This window comes from Bolinopsis microptera, chromosome 2 (assembly GCF_026151205.1).
Source record: "Bolinopsis microptera isolate Bmic1 chromosome 2, MBARI_Bmic_1.0, whole genome shotgun sequence".
Classification (NCBI taxonomy): Eukaryota; Metazoa; Ctenophora; class Tentaculata; order Lobata; family Bolinopsidae; genus Bolinopsis; species Bolinopsis microptera.
In genome coordinates this window covers 6206112-6230772 of record NC_087073.1, presented here as the reverse complement: position 1 = coordinate 6230772, position 24661 = coordinate 6206112, and the positions used below count along the sequence as shown (strand labels likewise).

Here is a 24661-nt window from a genome sequence, read left to right as displayed (position 1 = left end):
TATTGCTTCCTGAAGTTCGCAGTAAAACTGGTCAGTAGCAGCCGGATTTGAAATAGTTCTGGGGTTGGTGGGACTGTAGCAGTTCACGATGCGCAATTTACAAGGAGACTTGTTGAAAAATTTTGACGGAATTAAAAGTACATGTAAACTTCACGATCACTGATCTGATGAAATGAACGGAATAAATGATTGACACGGGAGAATAAAATTGTTCGTGGAATTGGCACTTTTAATAACAAAAGATGCATAGAATATTAACTTTATAATCGGCATGAGTTCAGTGCCCGGTTAGCTCAGTCGGTAGAGCACGAGACTCTTAATCTCGGGGTCGCGGGTTCGAGCCCCGCATTGGGCTGTTCAGTGTGAACTTCTTTTTATTCTTGACGTGTTTTGAAATGTATCTGCAACAATTCAACCTCACAGCAGCTGCAGCTGTCCGCAGCAGTCTTCATAGATCATCACTGATCGATATAATTCAGACATTTAACCTCACCCCATCGCAGGAAAGTCGTACGCAAACCAGAGATCGCAAAAAAGACCCAGACGCCAGCCTCACAACTATGCAAGACTGCCCCAAGTTGGGGCTGACCAGCGACCAATATCTGGTACACAGATGGGTGGCCCTTCACAGGTAACTGGGCTGTTAGTTTTCTATCCACTTAGTTTTCAGCTAATCCAAAAACACTGGATGTATTAGGCTGTCGCTCAAACTTAATTTACTTAGGACCATGCTAATGGAGATACACGATAGGTATAATCTGTGCTACCTCAAAAATAATCGCAGGTACTGAAAGTTAGCGATTTAGACTCGATAGGGATGCCTCAACGCCCCGACTTCATGATGAATCCACACAAATACTTTTCCGACGGTTTTTCAGACATCCAATCGAAAGGGGCCAAGTTACCGCCTCTCAGCTCCAGTGAAGTTAAAACATGTGAGTTCCTCTTCAATATTTCTGACATTAAAGAGTATGGTTATTTCATTACTTGATCATAGATCAATTTATCTATTGTGAGATTGGGCGACATCTGTCCGACAGCGACATCTGTCCGACAGCCGAATTGGGAATTTCGGACAGATGTCGCTGTCGGACAGGAGTCGTTTTTGGCGACATCTGTCCGAATTTCGGATCATATTGTAATTACGGTTCACATTCGTATTTCACAAGCTCACGGATAATCTCGTGACGTTGCTCCCATTGTTCGAATGCTGATGTGATCCATTGAGATCTGATCCATCGATACGTGATTGACTATTTGAGGACAGGATTGTGCTAGCCGTACACTGTTGATCACATCACAGGACACAGCCTACATGAGTACATATAGGACAGCGGCCGTATGGAGATCAGTTATCGCAATCCACAAAATCAACCAATTTTCAGTAAACAGACCCAGATCTGCAGCAAACAGACCCGAGAGATCTGGAAACGCTATCCATTCCTGCAAACTACATCCTCTTTACCGACAACAGTCCAATGATGCGCTGGAACTCTGGATGGGACGATCAACAGACTCGTCGATCTTTTCTTTGGGGGACTCCTAAGAACGCAGATCATATGGTGGACGCGGAGTATTGGGTAGTCGACGGTACCTTCAAATCCGCACCTAATCTCTTCCATCAGCTCTTCACAGTCCACGGACTCTTCCCTGATGGCTGGCACCTCCCCCTCTTCTATGGACTCATTCCTGGGAAATCGATGACCCTCTACCGCAACATGTTCGAGGAGATAGACACCTGGGCTTCTTGAGCCTTGGGGCTACCAACCACAATCCATCCTCATGGACTATGAGCTCGCCATTCACAACGCAGTTGCTTCATGCCTGCCTGCCTAGGTCGAAAATAAACTAGTAGTAAACTATGGCTCAGATCATATTTCAAATTGGCAATGTTACGTATACAAATTTGCAAGTAACAGTTCAGATCATGTCTCAAATTGGAAATGTGTCTTATTGAAATCAGATCACAATTTCGGACAGATGTCGTTTTTTTCTGGTACCCTGAGTCGGACAGATGTCGCTGTCGGACAGATGTCGCTGTCGGACAGGAGTCGTGTTACCGTATTGTGACTTATTATCATTAATTTTATCCACCAATGCCTTGTTGCCATGGTCCATTGTGCACACTTAATTTTGCCCCACTCAATTGTCATCGTGTAATCCAAGGAGCTACCATGTTAATTCATCGTTCACTAAATCACCTAGCTGTTTTTCTCAGACTCGGCAGATTGGACATGCATATTAAACGTGCACACTAAATTAGTCTTATTATTTTAGCCGCAGATTGTATTTTTGATATGTCCCTCGACCAGTCATGAAGTCAAGATTGTGTCTTTGTAGCGCGCGATGCAAAAGTTTTGTTGCAAGGGTTGATCATACTGCGTAGAATTGTTCCACGTGACTAAAATCAACGTTCTTTATTGGCCCTCGCTAGGGGCAACGCCAAATTGATTTGTAGCACATTCGCCTAACAAGATGAGATATCATTGTGGTATAGCACGACCGTTCTGCAGGACGAAAGATTTCCCAAATATGAATTATCTTAACTGTGTATGCGAACTGCAGTCTAGGATATATCCGTCATACCGGAGCCATTTCTTCTCTAAACTCTGAATCCTTTTTAAAATGGTGCACCTTAGCTTCACTTTAAAGTTTAAAGGTAAAGTGGAGAAAAAACCAAAATAGTCCATTCACAAGACATCAGGTTGAGCCACCAATACCATGGTGTTAAACCGGTTGCGTGACTTAAGGCTGAACACGCCATGCTGTCCGCTGAGTGCATAATCTGCGCTCCACTTCGCCTTTTTACGAACAATTCTCCGATTTTCGCAGTTTAATTAACAATATCGATCGACGGGAACAAGATTTCCAAGATATTGGTTTTTAAAATTCTAGCTACCATTGGGCGCCAGAAAAGGAACTATTTTGCAGGGACCGCCAACAATTGTAGGGGGGGGGGGGGGGGGGGGGGGGGTAAACACAGACTAAAGATTGGTGAATTTTTACACTTTGATATGTATATTTTAACCTTGCACCTATCGGATCATCGGATTTGACAACAAGTTTGAATTCATAGATTGGCCAGCGGATTTTGATAGATGGAAGCTAAGCTCTCAATTTGACATAAAAATATCGAAGATTGATATCATTTTATACAATAAATATCAGCTATAGTCTATCATAGACAATAGACAAACAAAGGAAGTGTGTCATCACTCATGGGCTGATAACAAAAATGATAAGAAAAAGAAAAGTAATTTACATCTAAAACAACATTTAAAAATCAACCCAAGATATCACAATGAATTGAGTTTGCAGAGTTTTAAACAATTCGTGTGATTGAGAAAATTTTTTTTTGTGTCTGTTAAGTGAGCCGAAATGTGTCTTTCACTTAATTTCATACCCTACATTAAAACATATCAAAATCATAAAACAGAGAGAGAGTCAGGAGCTGTAGACTAGTGTGGTGACTGCACCTCCAGAATGCCTCCATTAAATTCTGGAGTGGTCGCACTCGGACTGCTGTCTGGCGCCCCTGTAGACAAAGTCTGATGCTGGTACCCAGGTCTGATGAAGGCACTCGACACTCGCTTCCTCAGCTCACTCTCCTTATTGGAGATATCCAACAGCACTCTACTTGTCCGGCTCACTCGGACGTTCACAAACTCCTTGACACTGGGCATCCGCCAGTAATAGATCATGGGATTAACCGTGCTGTTCAGGGCCACACACGTGATATAGGTAAAGTTCCAGCTGTACCAGATAAGGGCCGGGTGATTACGGTATGTCTTGTGATAGCAGTCACTCACGCAGTCCTTACTCCACCCAGCTATAGACATCAGCAGGTAGTTCACGAACACTGGAATGTTCAGCATTATATAGACTATTGTAAAGATCAGGATTGTCATTGTGGCGTTCATCGGGGAGGATTTCTTCAATTTGGCGAGTGCGGGTTTTCCACTCGGTTTACAGAGAGGGAGTCGTGCTTTGGAGGGTCGTCGGGCTTTGAGTTGTCTGCGCTCGTTTAGCATTATAATACAGTAAGAGGTAGTGCAGCTGATACAGATGGGGATGACAGGAGCAGCTAGAGTCAGGGAGCGGGATATGGAGTTGAACTTGTAGGACCAGTCAGCAGTGGGGAGCTCGTAACAGTACACGTCACTGAACACGTACTCGTACGTGGCAGCGTCCATCCAGATAGGACACACCGTTCTCGCTATCAGGAACAAGCAGTACCCGGCTGTCAGCCCCCACTGCAACTTGGTGTTGAGCTGACAGAGAGGCTTGATCAGCACTACCGTCCGGGATATGGACATGAGGCCCACGAAGAAGACCGAGATGTAGGGCAGCATCTCCCACAGGACACCCCACAGCTGACAGAAGAGCGCGCACGCGAACCACCCAGCGCCCCGCTGGTACAGAAAACTGACGATGACTGGAGGGAGGGTAGCACAGATGACCAGGTCCGTTAGAGAGGTCAGGATGTAGAGGTTGTTGAAGAATGTTTTGTTCCCAGTGGTGTTGCTCTGCCTTGCACAGGTTATGAAGTACTGCAGGGACATGAGGTTACCGGGCAGTCCCACCAACATGCAGACCATGTAGACCACTGCAAACGTGTAGTTTGTGTACGCTGGGATGACGTGCTCCTCTGCAGAGATGTTGTGCGTGGTTAGCTGCTCCTCCATTGCTAGCCTAGTGAAATACTTGGTTAAAGAGAATAGTCTTCTGTCCTAGTCAAAAACTTGGTTAAAGAGAATGGTCTTATATTTCATTCATAAAGAATAAATTGTTATTACAACAAAGATACGGTCGGTGATCAGACAACTGGTCAACTCTTGTGTTCAAATTAATTATGATTCTGACCAGACTAGAGGAACGGTAAGATGATATTGGATAACAGAAGTCACGTTACCTCGCGCAGCGTCGTAGTGAAATTATCGACCAAAGAATCATTTTAATACTGCAATTGTCGTAGACATTTTGACTTGAAATTGGATACTATGGACATTGGACATCGATCGTTGGTCAACTGATGAGTTATGATACAAAGATGATAGGTGAAATTAACGGGTAACTAGTGCACAGTAAATATGAAATAACAAAGAACAATGAGGTGTCGACAAACTCGGCAGAGTGCAGAATAAAGTCGGCCGTGTTACCAGAACTGTGGTGGGTGTTGAGAGACACTGAACTAAGTAGTCAGTCTACCAGTCTCAATTTGGTTATTTTTGGTGTGCTGGCATCTCTATCGAATTTAAAGTGGTCTGCCGTATAATATTGAGTTTACCAGCTTAGTTTACCAGTCTACTAGTCAGTACAGTGTGATATACTGTGAGAAGGGGCAATTAAACAACACTTGAAACACCACTCAGGACAATGAGCTCGTTAAATGCAGCTCCGTGATCCTGGGGAAACTGGGACCAGGGTACGAGAGAGAGAAAGAGAGAGGATGTTGGGGTATAGTGGGTACCCAGTAAATGGTTCGTACCCCCCTGTGTACAGCCAAATCACCGACGCGAGCTTAACGATACCCGGCATAAAGTATAATGTAGTTGATTGGACAGTAGTTCTGGTGTGGTGAGCAAGAGGGTTTCCAATAGTGTAGTAGACTATAATGGTATGGCGAACAATGACAAGTTCCATGACATCCACTTTAATTATCGAACCTACGGGAACCTCTTTAGCCTGTAGTTTACAGGAAAAAAGCGAGAAAATGCATTGACGTAGCATTGTTGACTGCCTGGAATTAGCTGATAGCTAGCTGAAAATTAGCTGATAATCAATTCTTTATTTCTAAGTCAGGAGGTGGAGCTCAGAAGAATTAATAAAGCTCTTTAGAAGAGTACTTCTTGAACAATTCTATATCGAGGCTCGGTTAGATAGATCATGTAGGTGTGGGAAAATGTCTGTGAAGTTGAGTTAGAATACAAACTTCAAAACGATTTACAATATTACGCGACTACGTCCTTTTTCCTTTTTTTCTAATTAACTTGGGTATAATATATAATGATACAAACAGGCTCAACGTTCTGAAAGCAGACCATAGTTCAAGTATTGATATGTCTGGTTGATACATACACCACTAGCAGCGAATACGAGCGGCAATTATGTGCAACATCCGACATACATTAGATGAATAATCCGGAAGTAAACTAACTGGTTTTAAATAGGAGAAGAAGCACAAATTGAAATATCAGGAATATGTGTCGACCACATCCTTAGTATGCGCTGTGAGCATGACCACTAAATGTCCTAAAACACGTGTTTTTCATACACGTGAATCACATAAAGTTTCTCTTAGAGGAGGACAGAGGAGGGATAGTTCATCAGAAAAGAAAGGGGGTTGGAGCGAAACTTGTCTTGGATTGAAATTAAAAGCCGCTTGTTGTTGTTAGTTTCTCCTTCAGCTTAAAGCTTGCGGTTAACCAGCTGCGAACTGTAGACACCGTTCAGAATTGACAGACAAGAAATAATTAGTTCCCTTTACCCTTATGTAAATACGTTCTGGTTTTATTACTGAGTAAGCGAACAGAGTACACATTATGACTACAGTATTCCAGCAATTGATGTATTAAGTGGCAACGAATCAATCAGAAGCAACAAAAGAACCAGCTGATTAGTGAACCTGCCAAGATTATAATATGAAAAGGAGCTCGAAAAGAAAAACTGAGAAGCAAATAAGAAGCAAATAAGAATCAATTAGGACGCTATTAAGTATGGGTCAATACGCCGCCAATATCCGGGTACTGGCGAGAAACTCTTCCAAGATAACAATACCATTCTCATACTCCGATTCTCCTGCCCTAATGTCGAGTGTGGGCCAGCAATTACCAACCCTCCCTCTCTGCTCTCTCCCCCTCTCACTTCCCCACTATTAGTATTATAGAGGGTTTTGTAGAGAGAGAGAGAGAGAGAGAGAGAGAGAGGGGAGAAGAGAGAGAGAGAGAGAGAGAGAGGGGGGGGGAAGAGAGAGAGAGAGAGAGAGAGAGAGAGAGAGGGGGAGAGAGAGAGAGAGAGAAAGTTGTAATGAGAGCTTTTATATTAACAGTTATCTGGTAGGGCGGTTAACACTAAACACAAGTTAGACTAGGGGTAATGGAGCGAAGCTAATAATATATACGTTGGTCTGTGATGATGCGTTTACTAGGAGTGGTTTATTGAAATACGAGGACAGGTGCCAAGACTTATTATCATCTCTCCATTGACTAATGATCCTACAACCTGTTGCTGGCTCATTTTGTGTCTTTAATAACGGCGTGATGATATCCAGCTACAGAGAGAGGAGAACGGTCAATAATGAACGATATCAAGCTCGATACTAACCAGCTGGTTTATCACCGGAAATGAAGGGAAAGCATACTAATGGGAAATCGCTAATTAGTTAGCTGTTATTGTTACTAGTTACTTGGATCGTATGTTGAAATGAGATGAAATCATTTGCTTATATCCTGCCGATATGGATAGCAACTGGACACAAGTATCAGGAATTAAAAATATGGATTAAGATTTAGACTGCTCATTTTCAAGCACCTATTAAACTGGGCGTCTACGGCTAATTCAACAAAACCGTGAAATTGATATAGCTTCAAGACTGAAAAGTCTCCGTTTATAAGATATTACCGCGTCACACAAGGAAGCCTCAACTCCTTGCCTGGCATATCAAAGTTTTGGACTCGTATCAACCGCCGACTTAAATCTCGTTAAATTGTAGGTAAAGATGTGATAATAACTTGCCAAAAGTTGCCTGACCTGACACCCGCGCCGCTAGTGTCCCCTCTTGGGCCATAAAGGCAAATAATCACCATAAGAACGCAGTTCTAAATTTGACAACTCCAAGATAAAAGATAAAGCAAAATCAGTCCGATTAAACAATCGACTCCTCTGTACCCAGCCAAGACGGCTACAAAATCAGCAGATAGAAAATCCGTCCAACTCTTCGAAAAACTAGTAGTCTGCATTTCTTTTAATCCATATCAGGTCTAATCAAATAATGACATTATATTAGGTAATGCAATTAAACCGCATATATGTATGCAACTGGAAGTATCGATGAATGTTATGATTTTTATGTTATTATATGTTAGTTACTTCTCTTTATCATGTTTGATTAAGCGTAATAAAGTATAGATATAACTGTTTCTGTATGATTTGTGGTATGTGACACCATGCATCGTAAATCGATTATAAACGAGAGTAAATTAAGGTTGATTTATTGTAATTAACTTGTTGGGATGCTTCATGGGACTATGGACAACACATTCCGGAAGAGAAACCTGTGTTACGAGTATATTCACAGCTTATCCTATTCTTTCCGTAACTTCAAAGAATGCTGGAAGTTTAAACTAAAATATTATTTTAACTTAAAAAATAAAATTTAAATACAAAATCTAAATAATATAATGAGCGAACACTTACCTCGGAAAAAAAAACGCGGCGTAACAAAATCATTTTGTCGTACCTTTTTAAAATTCTTAATTAGTTCTACCTAATCACTCGGCTTTTTTGTTAGAAATTATGAATTACATTGTTAATTGGATGACGTTTACAACAAAAACTTATCATGAACTTTAATACATAATATAAACTAATAATGAATACTGACGTTTTTTATGCAGTTATTAATCACCTGCTGAAATTACCTATTCAACGGATGAAATAATACATTCATCCATACGATAATATGCCTGTGACAGGATAATGAACATAACATATTATCAGACAGGAAATAATTACTAAACTTGAATCCAAATTCTTGAAACTACCCTATTAATCTCCATATCCAAACTGCGTTACTAACAGTGTCATTCGTTGCTTTGCATATGACACAAGGATTATGAAAGCCATATCCCAGACTCAGGATATGCCACTGCTGCAGCAAGACCTTGACAGAGTCACTCAGTGGTCCATTAGAAACAATGTGTCACTTCATGAAGACAAATTTGAGTTTCTAAGCCATGCTGTCAATCGGTCTAGCCCATTGCACCACTTGCCATTTACATGTGAAGTCTACAAGTATTCAACCTCCAAAGGCAATCTTACGCCTGTCCAACAACTTCGGGACCTTGGAGTTACTGTCAGTTCTGACTTGAGCTGGACTTAACAAATCAAAGCTATGGCAAACAAGGCACGTCAAAAGGCCGCATGGGTATTGAGTGTCTTCCACACCAGAAGTTCTACTATCATGCTGACACTATACAAGTCCATGGTACGCAGTTTACTCGAATACTGCTGCCCATTATGAAAAGTGTCAGATATACAAGAACTGGAAGGAGTTCAACGGACATTCACATCTCGAATAGCAGGGACCCAACACTTTGATTACTGGGGGAGATTTAAAAAATCTCACTCATGTCTCTACAACGTCGAAGGGAACGCTATATCCTGCTACACATGTGGAAGATCCTCCATGGGTCCATCATCAACGATCTGAAGATTAACTTAACTTCAAGACCTCAAACTGGCATTAAAGAAGTTGTACCCTCCCTACGAAGGGGTGTTGCTGCTTACCACCAGAGCCTCTATGACAATTCGTTCGCTGTTATTGGCCTACGTCTCTGGAATTGCCTTCCTGGTTACATCAACAGGATAGAAGAATTCGAATTCATACAACTCACATCCTTGCTCCGGCAGATCCCTGACCAGCCTCCGGTCAAGGGATACACAATACACATCCCCTAATACCAACTCCATCCTGGAATGGCGAACGGATCCCGTAACATCGGAGCTATGGGGCGGTCAAGATAGTTGATGACCCTTTTGCAGTGCGCTAAACCCAACAAAAGTAACAAAAGTAAGTAACAAACTGTGCAAGTAAATACCAAATAAGTAGAGTGAGTTGTTTTGCTACAAACTGCAGCTCCACGCCTTGAATGATTGCTACAAATCTGCAAGAAATGGGTACAAAGTTTACAGTAAAACGACAGTAAAACGACAAGGACACAGCTGACTCGTCTAGTTATATACTGAGTGCTCTAACTTGTGCAATCAAAGTGGGCAGCTTTACCATACAAATCAGACTCCAGAGTTACGGCAAGCTAGAAATTTCACATAATGTTGAACATGAACGGAATCTCAAGGAGATATAAGAATACAGTCTCTTTGAGTAGTCTTTATAACTTTATAAGCAAGCTTCGTCAATTCAGCATATCCCAGACTGCCGTCCGGCGAGAAATGCACATGGAACTAACGATTAAAGCGTTTATTTGACATTGTAAAACCCGAAGTCCTCCGCAGTCCCAGCCCTCTTATTAAATAATTAGATCGTGGGTTCGTATGTTGCGAGACAGGCATAGAATCTGGATTCTGGAAGCAGCAACCACACGTCGTGCAGGTAAAGCAGCAGGCGAATGACAGCCCCGCACTATACATTATTTAGGCAGACGTTTGTCCCGCAGGTCCCACAGTTTAGGTAACCTTGTATTTGTAATTTAATCTGAGTAGTTGAGTCCTGTGTACCCGTCAATACAAGTGCTCATGAACCTACGTGATTAATGTTTACGTCTGTGTGTGTGTGCTCGCAAACTTGTTAACAGACAGGGGAATCAAAATATGAACTTTGGAATGAAATGAATCGAAATACAGTATTTATACCCGGACCCTACTCAGATGACCCCACTCACATGACTTACCCAAACCTAACTACGATTTAAAGACTAATCTAAGTTTAAGGACAACCTGTAGCACAAAAAGCAAGACTTTATCATAAGTCTCCAGACAAGACGGCGAAGAAAATTCTTAACTTTATTGAGTTTTAAAACTAAACAAGTAAGCAGTAAACAAAGCACTTATAAACAACAATCGGAGTCCATCTCTAAACACTTAAACAACAACAATCTCTATCAATCCATTGATATATCATCCACTTATATCATCAGGTAGGTTCCGCAAAGTCTGACATCGAGCCGACCTATCCACGGTCCGATTTCCAAGAGAATTGAATAAAAATGAGCTGATCATTAAAACTAAATAACGAGAAATGATCTGAGCTCTCCTAGGGGCTATGAGGCTTAGTGTCGTAAATTAAGTTTCATGACCACGTGTAAATTGCTCTAAAGACTAATGTCATTGAAGTTATCAATTATAACTATTGTCTATTTCCACTTCATAATGCTAATTTCTAATGTCACTTATCGTAAATTCTGTTTAATTCACTTCACTATTATAGTTGTCCAGCCGGAAGTAGTTTGTACAATGACATTAACCACTTAAAGTGTCTGCCGAAAATCGTGACAGCTATTTTAGCTCTAATATTAACTAATAACTATTATATAATGTAGGAAATTGGAATTTTATTTTCTGGTGGATCTGAACCCGCCTTAGCGTGGTTAAAAAATACGCATTTATATTTTACTCAAAGCGGCCATATGTTCGAAGTAATCAGTTGAGACGGGTTAAAACATAAGATATTTAACCTTTCTGTTTAATTTATTATTATCGAACTTTACACAAATCTAAAGCAGTTAATAATAAACATCCTAAAGATCTATTCTATTTAATATTAATCAGAAATTGCAGAACAATTCGATAACTATGGTTTCCTGAGATTATACAATTATGCCTTGCCAGCAGTGTAAAATCAAATAATTATCACAGCGCAGGTATGATAATTCGTTGAGAAAATCTGTCAAATTTTATTTACCAGAGATTAAGAACGCAGCTGGCAAATGAGTTAATTTTAGAGGTTTAATAGGTAAGATTAGTTACAGGATTGCGGTATATTTCACAGTAAAAATAACGAATGAAAAATAAATGACCTTAATCTACATACTTTTTTCGTTAATGTTGTTTTCAGATAGATAAAACGAACAAGTTTTGTTAAATATGCAACTAGAGATGCTCGCGTAAATATAACCTATTTGAATGACTAAATATTAAATTTTTGCAGGGAGTTTGAGTGAAAATTGTGTAACGTTGTGAACTGAATAGAATTAAAATTGTTTTTTTAAGTAATGACAATAAGAAACGGAGCACATCCACTTAAGCCCCACCGATATCGACTGCGTCTAGTAAAGAAAAATATAAATTTCAAACGTAAGAGCGGTTCCTACTGACTTACTAAAATATCTCACAAAGAAAAACTTTCAACTAATAATTTAATTACTTAATCAAACGATTAAGTAATAACAAATAAAACAGGCAAACCATATACAATGCAAACGATGTTCAAATAATGTCACCGAATTTAATTTAAGCTTGTCAGTTTGACGATCATCGAACAATGGATTGCGTCAGCAAGGGGAGAGGAGGGGGGTTTCAGCGGGTATAAAAGGTGAAAAACGCTTAAGTTGAGATATAAGAATATAACATAAGATACACTTAGAGGCCCCCAAGTACCTGTAACCATTAAACGCAATAAAATTACACTTGTATAAAGGGAAAATATAATAATATCCGGTGCACTTAGGGGCTAGTGACAGCACTATAAATTAAACTATCTGCTGGTTATTAGAACATACTTATCATAAGATTCAAACAGTGCTTTATTTAAAAATTGTTTTGGGACACAGCGTCATTGAATTCAGCTCTTATTTGGCTAACGGCAAACCCCTTTATCGAAATATCTGATTTTACCCTCCTTTTTACCATTTCTGCTATAGTGCTATATATACAGAAATGGTACATAGATGTATTAATATATATTATATATAATATATATATATATACTGCTATAATATGTGACCCAATATCATTATCATTTGCGCACGTAATGGTTTTAAAATGGATGCAGGCTATTATTATGCACATAATATGTCGATGTTATTTATACATATTACGAATGCCCCCTGCTCCATATAATATTTTATTTTAAAGGATGAGATTAGTTTTAACTTTTATTGAACGATAAGAATTGAAATATAAAACTGGAAATCCTGAAAGTAACCGCTTAAAGCGACAAAGTCATCAAACAGCATAATTGTTGACGGTAAAAGTTGAACGGATACTTGTTTTGAATATAATATATAAAACGAAAATGAAGATGATAACGGCATTCGGCTTAAACAGCCCTCCGTGTTCTTTATACCGATTAAGTTATATAAGTATGGATAGAGAAAAAAGGAAGTATGTGGACAATTTTTATATAAAGAGGGTCGGCATGTTCTACATCAAATTGATGAAACTAAAAGTAAAGGGCATATAATATGACCCTATGAAGATAAAGTAATAAGAAGAGACAATAGCCAAGAAAAGACAAGCCTAAGGATATAAAATGGGATTTATTTAAAGACGCAAGATCTCGACTTGACCAGACATGTCGTCATTTACCACCGGTTACCGGTGGTTACCAGTTATATAGCTATCAGAGTTTCAGAAAGATGGCATACGAGACTATGCATCATTACCGAGCATTTAATATGTTAAATACGAAGCATTATATGGGAATATGAGAATATATGGCTGATCTTACTGTAGATGTATCATGCTGCGACTAATGACAGACTGGACAAGATGCCTATCTGGTTGTAGCTACCAATTATTAATCATGACTCTACCCCGGGTTGCTTGCGGAGTGGCAGCAGTATTTTTTTCTAGTGGTCTGCAAACAGTTACCTGTCTGTTAAAGGTTTCTGACGAAGTCGGAGAGATTTCTAAGGAAGAATACGTTATAGAGCTAAAAAACAATTTCCATACATTGACTGAAGGAGACAATGGTCAATGATATTGCTAAATAGTAAATAGGCATGTTAATGTAAATAACGTATTAGAGTGTTTTACCGTAACAATGTAATAACGCCTGCCTCACCATTAAAGAGCCAAAAGTTTAAAACATAATTTCGTAACGAACGATTTTAATAAGTACTACAGCAGCTGAGTATGGACTAGATCAGAAATAGGCCAAATTTGATCAATTAAAGATAATAATTGGGGATAATTTGCAATAGTACCTGGATCCTTCCACTGCGTAGAGACAAAGGTCCTAAGGACCTAAAGTAATTTGACATGCCTTGGAGCTACCTACCAACTACTATCGAATTAGAATACACTCATTTATAAGCTGCTGAGTCCCGGGAAACTACAGCCTGGGCCATAGAGCAGTGCAATTAAGATTCCAACTCTGGAGCCTGTTACCATTTTACAAGACCCCTATATAATATTATAGATACCTAAACGTGCGCGCGGCGGCAGAACGTGCGCGCGGCAGCAAAACAGATTAAGTAGCCAAGTTAGATACACGGAGGATATGTGACGTCATCACACCACGTGACGTCATCACACCACGTAATGTCATCATATCAAGTTAGATAGACGGAGGATATGCTAGCAGTAGCAGACTGATTAGCATAGTCAGTGGCCCACAACCTACGTCCTACATTTATAATTGTGACATGCTGTTGACTCATGAACAAATTGACTAGACCAGTGCTATACTCGAGCACCTGCTGGTTTGGTAACTTATCTAGTTATCCTCTTAACGAAACGGCGGGCAAACAACAATACGAGTGAAAGTGTTATAAGCTTTGTTAGGCGACTAGGTACTTAAGTATCGTCTGCCTTGACCGTTATGTGTGAGGTGTTCGGGTAGACAGCAAACAATGGGGTATATTCGGGGAAACCATGGTAACGGCAAACTACCCTTTTCGGTGCGGATGGTGTAGACAGGATGGATATAATGTTTTGAATTGTGACAATCTTGTGTAATTCGTATTAGAGTCAGACGAAAGCATATGCGGACACAAAATTGTGCGTAATGCAGAGTATACTAATCAGCGTTTATCAGAGGTCACACGATATGAGGATATGTAAAAAGAGTTTTACATGTATAAATGTGGACAAGATTGGCCGGCAGCAGGCGCCAGGAGGAAACTGATGATGCTGGCAGATCAACCTGATAATAGCTGGCTCTTATCAGGTGGAATGAGGACTAGTGACGTTGGGACCTGTATTAGCGGACAGCTATAACACTGAACACATCTCTCTCTCCTCCTCCTCCCTCCCTTCCCAAGGCACTGATCTCACCATCTCATCATCTCTTCTCCCATCGTTAAATCTTCACAAAAGCGTCACGATGATGAAATGTGGGAGGCGATGGTTATTGAATAGGCGGAGACCAGGGTACGATGGTTGTTGAATAGGCGGAGACCAGGGTACGTGACAAGGGCGTGACACCTGCAGTCCTGATAGTGATGAGTAGATAAATGGCTCTGTTAGCACCGTGGGATACCCGGCTTGGCTTTTTGTTCACAGAGACATCTCGTATGTGTTTGTGAGAGTTTGAGTTACCATAGTGACGTAGTTATAGATATAACGGTTGGGAAGCGACTGGCTAACTGGTGTGACGTTTGTTGATCACCCCCATTTCTGGGTTCCGGTTGTCTAATTCCATATCAATTGTAATATATCGGCGAGGAAGAGCTCATCAGCTGCCTCTGACGTAGCAGATTTATTAAACTCATATTTAAATATTTAGTCTTTTCTTCTGAATGGTTTGAGTTGCTTGTGCAGGATAAATTTTTATTAAAATTAATTATAGCCAGGTTAGGAGAACAAGGATCATGTAATTAAACGGAGCCCAAAGATCTAATAGAAAACAATAACATTAATCCATTCACGCAAAGATTTCGTTCGAAAAGATTTCGTTCATAAATAATATCATCTAAAATCAATTACTGGTAAAAAAGTCTTTGTTCGAAAATTTTAAAGGTATGGCTACTATAAACTGACAGGTTTCAGAAATTAGGTACAAGCACAATTATAGCGGGTATCATAATTATAAAATAGAGCACTATAAACCTGGTTTGAGAGTATACAAATATGTTTGTTTGCAACAATCAAAATGCAATAACCGGTTGTCAATTACTTGTTCCAGTAGTGTACTTTCGTCAGTATATTCTTATATTGCCGTATTCAAAGAGGTGTGACCTAAGATGAGAAGTTCGGGTGTACGGGGGTACGGGGGTATACGGGTACGAGGGGCACGGGGGTTCGGGACTAAAGGACGTATGTGTATGCCAGATTGAAAAGTACGACTATTAAAACTATTACAACGTACTTTTCACTCAAAATATATTTGACGGTTTTTATCTATATGAGTCTCTTACTATACAATATAAAGACTCAATAACAGGTTTGACACGCATTGTTCGGATTGTACTTTTCAATAAACATTTAAAAGTACGCATGATACCGTCGAATTTAAAAGTACGACTGGTCCGTGCTTCTCATCTTAGGGTGTGACGAGTAAGAAGCGTTAAAATAATAAATAAACTGAAGTACTTAGTAATAGTCTTAAGTACTTTAAACTACTGCAACTTGAAATAACCGATGGGGTGATCTCCTTTAATGGGCATAATCTATTCTACAATTTCCTGTACTCATGCACTTGCAGTCTATTATTTGGTAACATTTTACCATTACATCACTTTCCATCCCTCGCATGGTTCATATGGTAGGCATTACGTACTGTTCAGCTGATTTTATCCATGAAATTGTTTTATAGTTATACAAATTTATGCGGATTTTATTCTGTATTTATCCATTTATGCGTTCATGTACTCCATAACGCCATCTTCTCTTTCTTTGCTAGTTATCTAATTAACAATGATTAATTAACTAATTAGTAATTAGTAATGATTATATCACCGCTTCTATTTCATTTGACGGGTTTACACTGTGCGACATTTTTTCCTGCATCTGATTTTTATGATTGGTTTGAAAAGGAGCGACCCAGACACAATCAGGAACAAGCACCCACATCTAGAAAGGCGGCAGATAATCTGCGAGGAAATTTTGGATTAAGGATGAAATTTTGTAGACGACCTGACCTTTCTTATGGCATAATAAAAATTGAACTGCGAGGAAATTTAAGACTTTCTGGATGTGGGAAGAAACAACAGCATCAATTTACAAAGCACCATTAACTAACGGTTTGAAACGATAATGGTGCTTTAGCCTCATAATGGCACTTCAAAGCACCAATGACGTATTCTTACTTTTAACTGAGAGGACATCCAAAGAGGACCAATATTGAATGAGGTCCTTTGTTAACCCTATAGTAGTTTTGTAACTTATTAACACGTAACATTTTAGAGTCTTGTCATGTCTAGAGTCATAATTGCGCTTAGTCATAGTGGAGATTGAGGAGATCAAGTTTTCACCCATGCACCGGAAGTATTGACTACTATACTTGGGTTCGTAAAGGGATTATTAATAAACAAAGGGATTATTAATCGATTCTGCTTAATTATTGGGCAGTGGGTTTCTGTGCTTTTATATCAGGCTGCTGTACTTTATTTGACTATTGTAGATCACCCTGTTTCCTGTGCTAACACATGGTCGAACAATTCATAAGTGATGGTCTGAATATTATGTTAATGTAAGAGCCATATCCCATATTATCCACTGTCTGGATTAGCGGGTTAATCTTGAGCTGTATAATTAAGCGGATGGGTGGAGACATAGTGAACGTGGGGAACAAAAAGAAAAATGAGAAGCGTCACAAAGTCAGCCGAAACAGTTTGGCTGGATTGCTTCAAAATGGCCGGTTATTTAGGGTGGGCACCAGGTAAACTAGGAAACGTACTAGTCTGGATAGTGGTAGCGTGGTTAGTGATCACTCATCAGAGTTACAGGATCAGGTAAATCATCATGTTATTTAGGTTGTGAATTATGCTGATATAACTGGTACTTATGATTGTAAATTATGTGAGAGTACAGTAGCCGGGCACTCTGTAAGTTCCTTGGTAAGCGATTCAATGGACATAATAAAGGTACTTTATGTCTCATAACAATTGTTGGCGGTGCCCATTGTTGTTTGTTCGAGCCGACAAACACAATGTGTGCTTCAGTGGATGAAATGACAAACACAATGTGTGCTTCAACGGATGAAATGGCGAGGTTCACTGGACATAGTTAACGTTCATTGTTTGTTGACTACTATTGTTGTCCATTGTATCCGACAGCTGATAGACACAATGCCTCAGCGTCCTATAAGTAGCAGTACAGTCCATGACTAGTCATGGTTAGACTAGCTTATTGTAATGATAAACAATCAATGATGGCGTCTGGACTTGGGAACAACAACGTACAGTAAACTCTTTCAGTGGCCTCGGAGAACTGAGACGCTAGCTAAAAGATGAAATATATCACTAAATTAGGCTGTCGATCAAACAAATAGACGTATAATTGACTACTCACTAACCCTTCTAATGGGTACGACCACACAGATTACTTGTACTGTATCAGTACCTGAAAGGCCCGCAAAAGAGCGGGGAAGAAGGGAGAAGAGGTGCTACTAAAGACAAGCTTGTTATACATGTTAACAACTGTATATAAATTGGTGGGGCCACATATAATAGGTTATGGGAGCCCCGTGTATGATTAAAGCAATAGGGCACCATGCCGGACCAGGCCATGCGTATGTTGATAAGCACAGCGCATTATATCAGAGAGGTATTAATGTGGAGAGAACTGGATGGGGATCCGGGCATATCTTAACAGGCCTTGTGTAGAAGAGAACACAAGCGGACACAGGGGACCCGGGCATATCTTAACAGGCCCTGTGTAGAAGAGAACACAAGCGGACACAGGGGACCCGGGCATATCTTATCAGGCCCTGTGTAGAAGAGAACACAAGCGGACACAGGGGACCCGGGCATATCTTAACAGGGCCTGTGTAGAAGAGAACACAAGCGGACACAGGGGACCCGGGCATATCTTAACAGGGCCTGTGTAGAATAGAACACAAGCGGACACAGGGGACCCGGGCATATCTTAACAGGCCCTGTGTAGAAGAGAACACAAGCGGACACAGGGGACCCGGGCATATCTTAACAGGCCCTGTGTAGAAGAGAACACAAGCGGACACAGGGGACCCGGGCATATCTTAACAGGCCTTGTGTAGAAGAGAACACAAGCGGACACAGGGGACCCGGGCATATCTTAACAGGCCCTGTGTAGGGCATATCTTAACAGGGCCTGTGTAGAAGAGAACACAAGCGGACACAGGGGACCCGGGCATATCTTAATAGGCCCTGTGTAGAAGAGAACACAAGCGGACACAGGGGACCCGGGCATATCTTAACAGGGCCTGTGTAGAATAGAACACAAGCGGACACAGGGGACCCGGGCATATCTTAACAGGCCCTGTGTAGAAGAGAACACAAGCGGACACAGGGGACCCGGGCATATCTTAACAGGGCCTGTGTAGAAGAGAACACATGGTACATAACAAGCGGACACAGTGCAGCTCCACTTAGTTAACGTATCTGGCAGACATAGACAGCGGCCAAATTAGCCTTCAACTTTTATAATGTCTGAGCTTCACAACTGACAACAGAGACAATCTGTGCAGGCGACTGAAATTATGGTTTTCGAAACCTTGGAAAATGAGAATCTCTGATGTTTGGTGTTTTCGGCTGTGCTAAAAAGGCTGCGTCTGGGCGGTCACTGGCGCCTGTCAGCCGACATATAGATCATTGGTTCGGTTGGAAAGTAGAAAGGAGCTGAGTACCCTCTTTTAGATATTTATGAATAGGGCTTTACATTTCCTAGCCTCTTTTCTCCTCTTAGATCCAGATACGCAGCCATCAAATCATTTGCATATCTTTTTCGGAGTTTTTATTATAGACAAAACAACATGAAACGTGTTTAGTGCGAGAAAAATGATATGGTGTGAACCCACCGAAAACGCCTAAGTCTAACAATTTACAATATTAGTTGGGACTGACCGTCTCCTCCGTTCTATGAGGTGATCTGCTCTCACTTTAGTTTGATCACAATTAACAGGCCTTTGTCGACTGTCAATTAGCCTGTAATGAGAACTTGTATTGTGTCCGAGCTTCAAAGTCTGTAGGAGTTGTCAAGAACGGTGTTTATTCGTGTTGGCCTGTGATTGACTGATTGATTAGTTCGGGTTTATATAAAATATAATTATTATATATTAGTTCGGGTTTGTTCCTAGTAATTCTGCCGGGATCTGGGTTGCACAAGGATGGAATTATGGTGTCAATGATCAATCTACCACTATTACAAGATCATTTGTCTTGGTATAATCCAAGAAGCCTCACATAGGTCCGTGGTATTTCACCATGGAGTTCTACCAAGACAGCAGTGGAATTACACAAGATAGTTCGTCCTGACGCGACGGGAAACAGAGAACAGGAATTTAAGTAACCATACTACACAAAATAAAACTAAATAAAAAACATCTCCCAGTTTATCCGCATTTTTCAATGTAATAACTAAAAAATGTTAGTGAAAACCTGGAACAATGCTCCTTATAACTTTCAACACAATTATGCAAACAAATAACACAATAATGCTAACAAAAGTAACTACCTGCAAACTGTATAGAACGTTTTGTGATATTAAGGCAAGTTTAGATAATAAGACGATAACTGATGGAAATTTCATCGGTATCTTTTATGTTCGCTGAACAATGAGAGATACCAATAATAGTGGTAGAAGCAGATAATTATAGATGTAAAACATAATAGATTTAATGAATGGATGTTTTCGAATGAACAATAGTAAACTTCCGGCTCTGATGTCAAACTCAAGTAAGAGACCCTGGGAATTTTAATTGTTTCCTATTTATTTCCTACCAAGGTGATAGCAAAAATTGTCTTTGTATATTTTGAATATTAACTTGTAAAAGCTTTGAACATTTCATCACCGTTAACTCATTTGCTTCATAATATAATAAGCTCATTACTTTTCTTAAATCTCATTTATATTAAAGATTTGATAATTCATATAGTCTATCTACCTATCTAGCACGAAATAACAAAAAATAACAAAAAATAATCAATATCTTATCGAATCAACATGGTTTTGAAGACAGACAGACGACTTATATTAAGGATGACGCAAAAACAATTAACATATATATTTTTTAAAATAATTCAATTGGTATTTGAGGATCGGAATGTGGGAGGAGAGCCTTGGCATACACTAAATGCCAGCAATTTGGCGAGACGGAGTTCACCAGCGCTTGTTTGGTACTGCAAATGTCAAAATACTGTTGGCTTGTGGCGTCTTTTTGTAAATTTGAGATACACCAAGCATGGAAACCATAAATTTTTGGCTCATGGTTGACGTTAATCTCTTTTGACGGAAATTAATTGAGGACTGTGGAATTTAAAATATTTTGAATTATCCCGGCGACAGAAATTTTAATTCAAATGAAGTATTAATCCATTTATTCCATATTAACAGTAGTTAAAGAGGTTTAATTCCACTCATTTCCATCCGAATATATTTGGGTTGAATAGTATATTTAATATAATATTCAATAGTACTGTGTGATAAAAGCAGGTGACTGGTTACTACTTTAACCAGGTATTAACTAGACAGCATTTTAATGTTCGTGTTTTGTGTTAAAGTAACAAATTAAATTTTAAAGTTGTAAATTACGAATATTCTACAGCTCATAACACTATTTATACGAATATTCTACAGCTCATAACACTATTTATACGAATATTCTACAGCTCATAACACTATTTATACGAATATTCTACAGCTCATAACACTATTTATACGAATATTCTGCAGCTCATAACACTATTTATACGAATATTCTACAGCTCATAACTCTATTTATACGAATATTCTACAGCTCATAACTCTATTTATACGAATATTCTACAGCCCATAACACTATTTATACGAATATTCTACAGCTCATAACTCTATTTATACGAATATTCTGCAGCTAATAACACTATTTATACAAATATTCTACAGCTCATAACACTATTTATACGAATATTCTACAGCTCATAACTCTATTTATACGAATATTCTACAGCTCATAACTCTATTTATACGAATATTCTACAGCCCATAACACTATTTATACGAATATTCTACAGCTCATAACTCTATTTATACGAATATTCTACAGCCCATAACTCTATTTATACGAATATTCTACAGCTCATAACTCTATTTATACGAATATTCTACAGCTCATAACTCTATTTATACGAATATTCTACAGCTCATAACTCTATTTATACGAATATTCTACAGCTCATAACACTATTTATACGAATATTCTACAGCTCATAACACTATTTATACGAATATTCTACAGCTCATAACTCTATTTATACGAATATTCTACAGCTCATAACTCTATTTATACGAATATTCTACAGCTCATAACACTATTTATACGAATATTCTACAGCTCATAACTCTATTTATACGAATATTCTACAGCTCATAACACTATTTATACGAATATTCTACAGCTCATAACTCTATTTATACGAATATTCTGCAGCTCATAACACTATTAATACGAATATTCTGCAGCTCATAACTCGATTTATACGAATGCGAGAGGTTGTCTCTGATTTCACACTTCTAGATTACTAGATTTAGAAAAAACTATCAATAACTTTAAACTAAAGTTCGGTACGCTAGCATACCGGGAGACGGGTAATTTAAACTAAAATTTTGTTGTTGAAAAATTCAAGAATAGATGTTCGGTACAAGATCTCCGATATAGGTGGCTTGACTTTACTTGTAGAGTTATGCAGCCTCTCAGTAGGGTGGGAAGAGAGGAAGTTTCCCGGTGGGAAGAGAGGAAGTTTCCCGGTAGGAAGTGATTCAGCATCACTGGATGACTATTGACTAGAGGGTGGCAGGTGTCCATTTTTTACTTTAATTTACTATGTGGGGTATTGTGCAATAAAACTTAACTATATTTATCAACTCTTATTGTTAGATTTCAATCCTGAAAGCAAAACAGATGTCAATATGGACGAGCTATAAAACATATAAAACCGGGGGCCCAGCTCCAAATGCCCAAAAACTGGCTTGCTGCGCTAGATCGGGCGAGTGGGAAATTATGTGCGGAATACCGGAAAGAAAAAATCTTATGAAACGTACGATTGGGTTGCTTGATTTTTTAATTCGAAACCTTACAATCTCACAATTACAAAGGAATCTGGAAATGTAAATTAACTAGCGCTAATAAAACAAAGTGCTTAAATTCTTAAATTTAAGTAAGATCCTAGATATTGGATGGAGACGAGTTTATAGATTAAGAATGCATCTGCTTGCTTAAGATCAGATCATGGAACAAGGATCTATCTTCATGGCCGAAGGATTTAACTAAAAACCTATAAGATTGGCTGAATAATGTAACAAATTTTTTATTCTTTGTATCAAAAAGAGGATAAACTTTAGCTTGATACCTAAAATTACGCTACTCATAGTGCAATGTTACAATCTCGCATTTCTTTATTCACAATAACGAGTTGTGAACGTAAGCAAGAAATAATCCTCATTTCCAGATGAAATTTCTATGAGTCTATGAGTATGGACGTGCCATTATCACCGCTATAATAACCACGTCGATACCATTTGATCTTTGTGAATTGTGATATGACAGCATTCCTCATGCGGCGAGGGGGTTATAACAAGTAAATAATAAAAATGGGGAGGTTACAAAACCATAAAAAGTAGTAATAGTAGTCGACAAGCTCTCTGATCACGGATCCAGCTTCACGTATTTAAGTATTTAGTGGGCTGTTTTAGACAAAATATTGATCATTTGGATGGATCTCAATAACTATGCAGCATTTTAATTTGAATATTTATATGCGTTACGCATCAGAAACATATATCACCCGATAAATATAACAGACGGATCAAAGGTCAGTTCAAATGAGACAAATTATTGAAACTCATCGTGTTGTCCGATCTATTGCAAATTATAATTATCAAAATGAGCAATATATTTTGTACTTGAGCACCCTCACACAGGTCATACAGTTATTAATTAAAAGTAAGCCAGAGAAAGTTGCGATCTGTTATTAAGGCTGCCGGCTGAGGCCCAGCAAATCAGGTACACCTATAGGACGAATGCAAACATCGTATATCATGATCACATAACTGTGACATCTCAGAAATGGATCGCAAAAGATCAGGTCACCGCATCTTCTTGAACGGGCACGAGGTTTACAAATCGCAGCTGAATATTACCATTATAAGGTGTGTGCACGTGACGGGCCTAAGGGCACGTGACGGGGCACAACAAGTCGTACGTCTGTCCTGGCCGCTCGTTTCTTCTGCTGACGACTAGAAACTGGCCCAGCCCTCGTGTTAGAGACTGGCCCAGCCCTCGTGTTAGAGACTGGCCCAGCCCTCGTGTTAGAGACTGGCCCAGCCCTGATGTTAGAGACTGGCCCAGCCCTGATGTTAGAGACTGGCCCAGCCCTCGTGTTAGAGACTGGCCCAGCCCTCGTGTTAGAGACTGGCCCAGCCCTGTTAGAGACTGGCCCAGCCCTGATGTTAGAGACTGGCCCAGCCCTGTTAGAGACTGGCCCAGCCCTCGTGTTAGAGACTGGCCCAGCCCTGTTAGAGACTGGCCCAGCCCTTATGTTAGAGACTGGCCCAGCCCTCGTGTTAGAGACTGGCCCAGCCCTGTTAGAGAATGGCCCAGCCCTCGTGTTAGAGACTGGCCCAGCCCTGTTAGAGACTGGCCCAGCCCTTATGTTAGAGACTGGCCCAGCCCTCGCGTTAGAGACTGGCCCAGCCCTGTTAGAGACTGGCCCAGCCCTCGTGTTAGAGACTGGCCCAGCCCTGTTAGAGACTGGCCCAGCCCTGTTAGAGACTGGCCCAGCCCTGATGTTAGAGACTGGCCCAGCCCTGTTAGAGACTGGCCCAGCCCTCGTGTTAGAGACTGGCCCAGCCCTCGTGTTAGAGA

At 39.8% G+C, this 24661-nt stretch overlaps 2 protein-coding genes and 1 non-coding gene across 5 annotated transcripts in view; 2 read left to right on the top strand and 1 right to left on the bottom strand.

Annotated features, from left to right (window-relative positions):
- The window catches only part of LOC134811525 (PRELI domain-containing protein 1, mitochondrial-like), a 100280-nt gene that overhangs the window by 56225 nt on the left and 19394 nt on the right, over positions 1 to 24661 (bottom strand). The window lies entirely within an intron of this gene.
- The window catches only part of LOC134811522 (WD repeat-containing protein 49-like), a 68189-nt gene that overhangs the window by 38640 nt on the left and 4888 nt on the right, over positions 1 to 24661 (top strand). For both annotated transcript variants that reach the window (XM_063818368.1, XM_063818367.1), the window contains exons 25-26: positions 504 to 631; positions 785 to 935. In XM_063818368.1, coding sequence (XP_063674438.1) covers positions 504 to 631; positions 785 to 935 — 279 coding nt within the window. The remainder of the gene's footprint in view (positions 1 to 503; positions 632 to 784; positions 936 to 24661) is intronic.
- Positions 283 to 355, top strand: Trnak-cuu (transfer RNA lysine (anticodon CUU)). The gene has a single exon. It is a non-coding gene; the product is annotated as a tRNA-Lys (tRNA).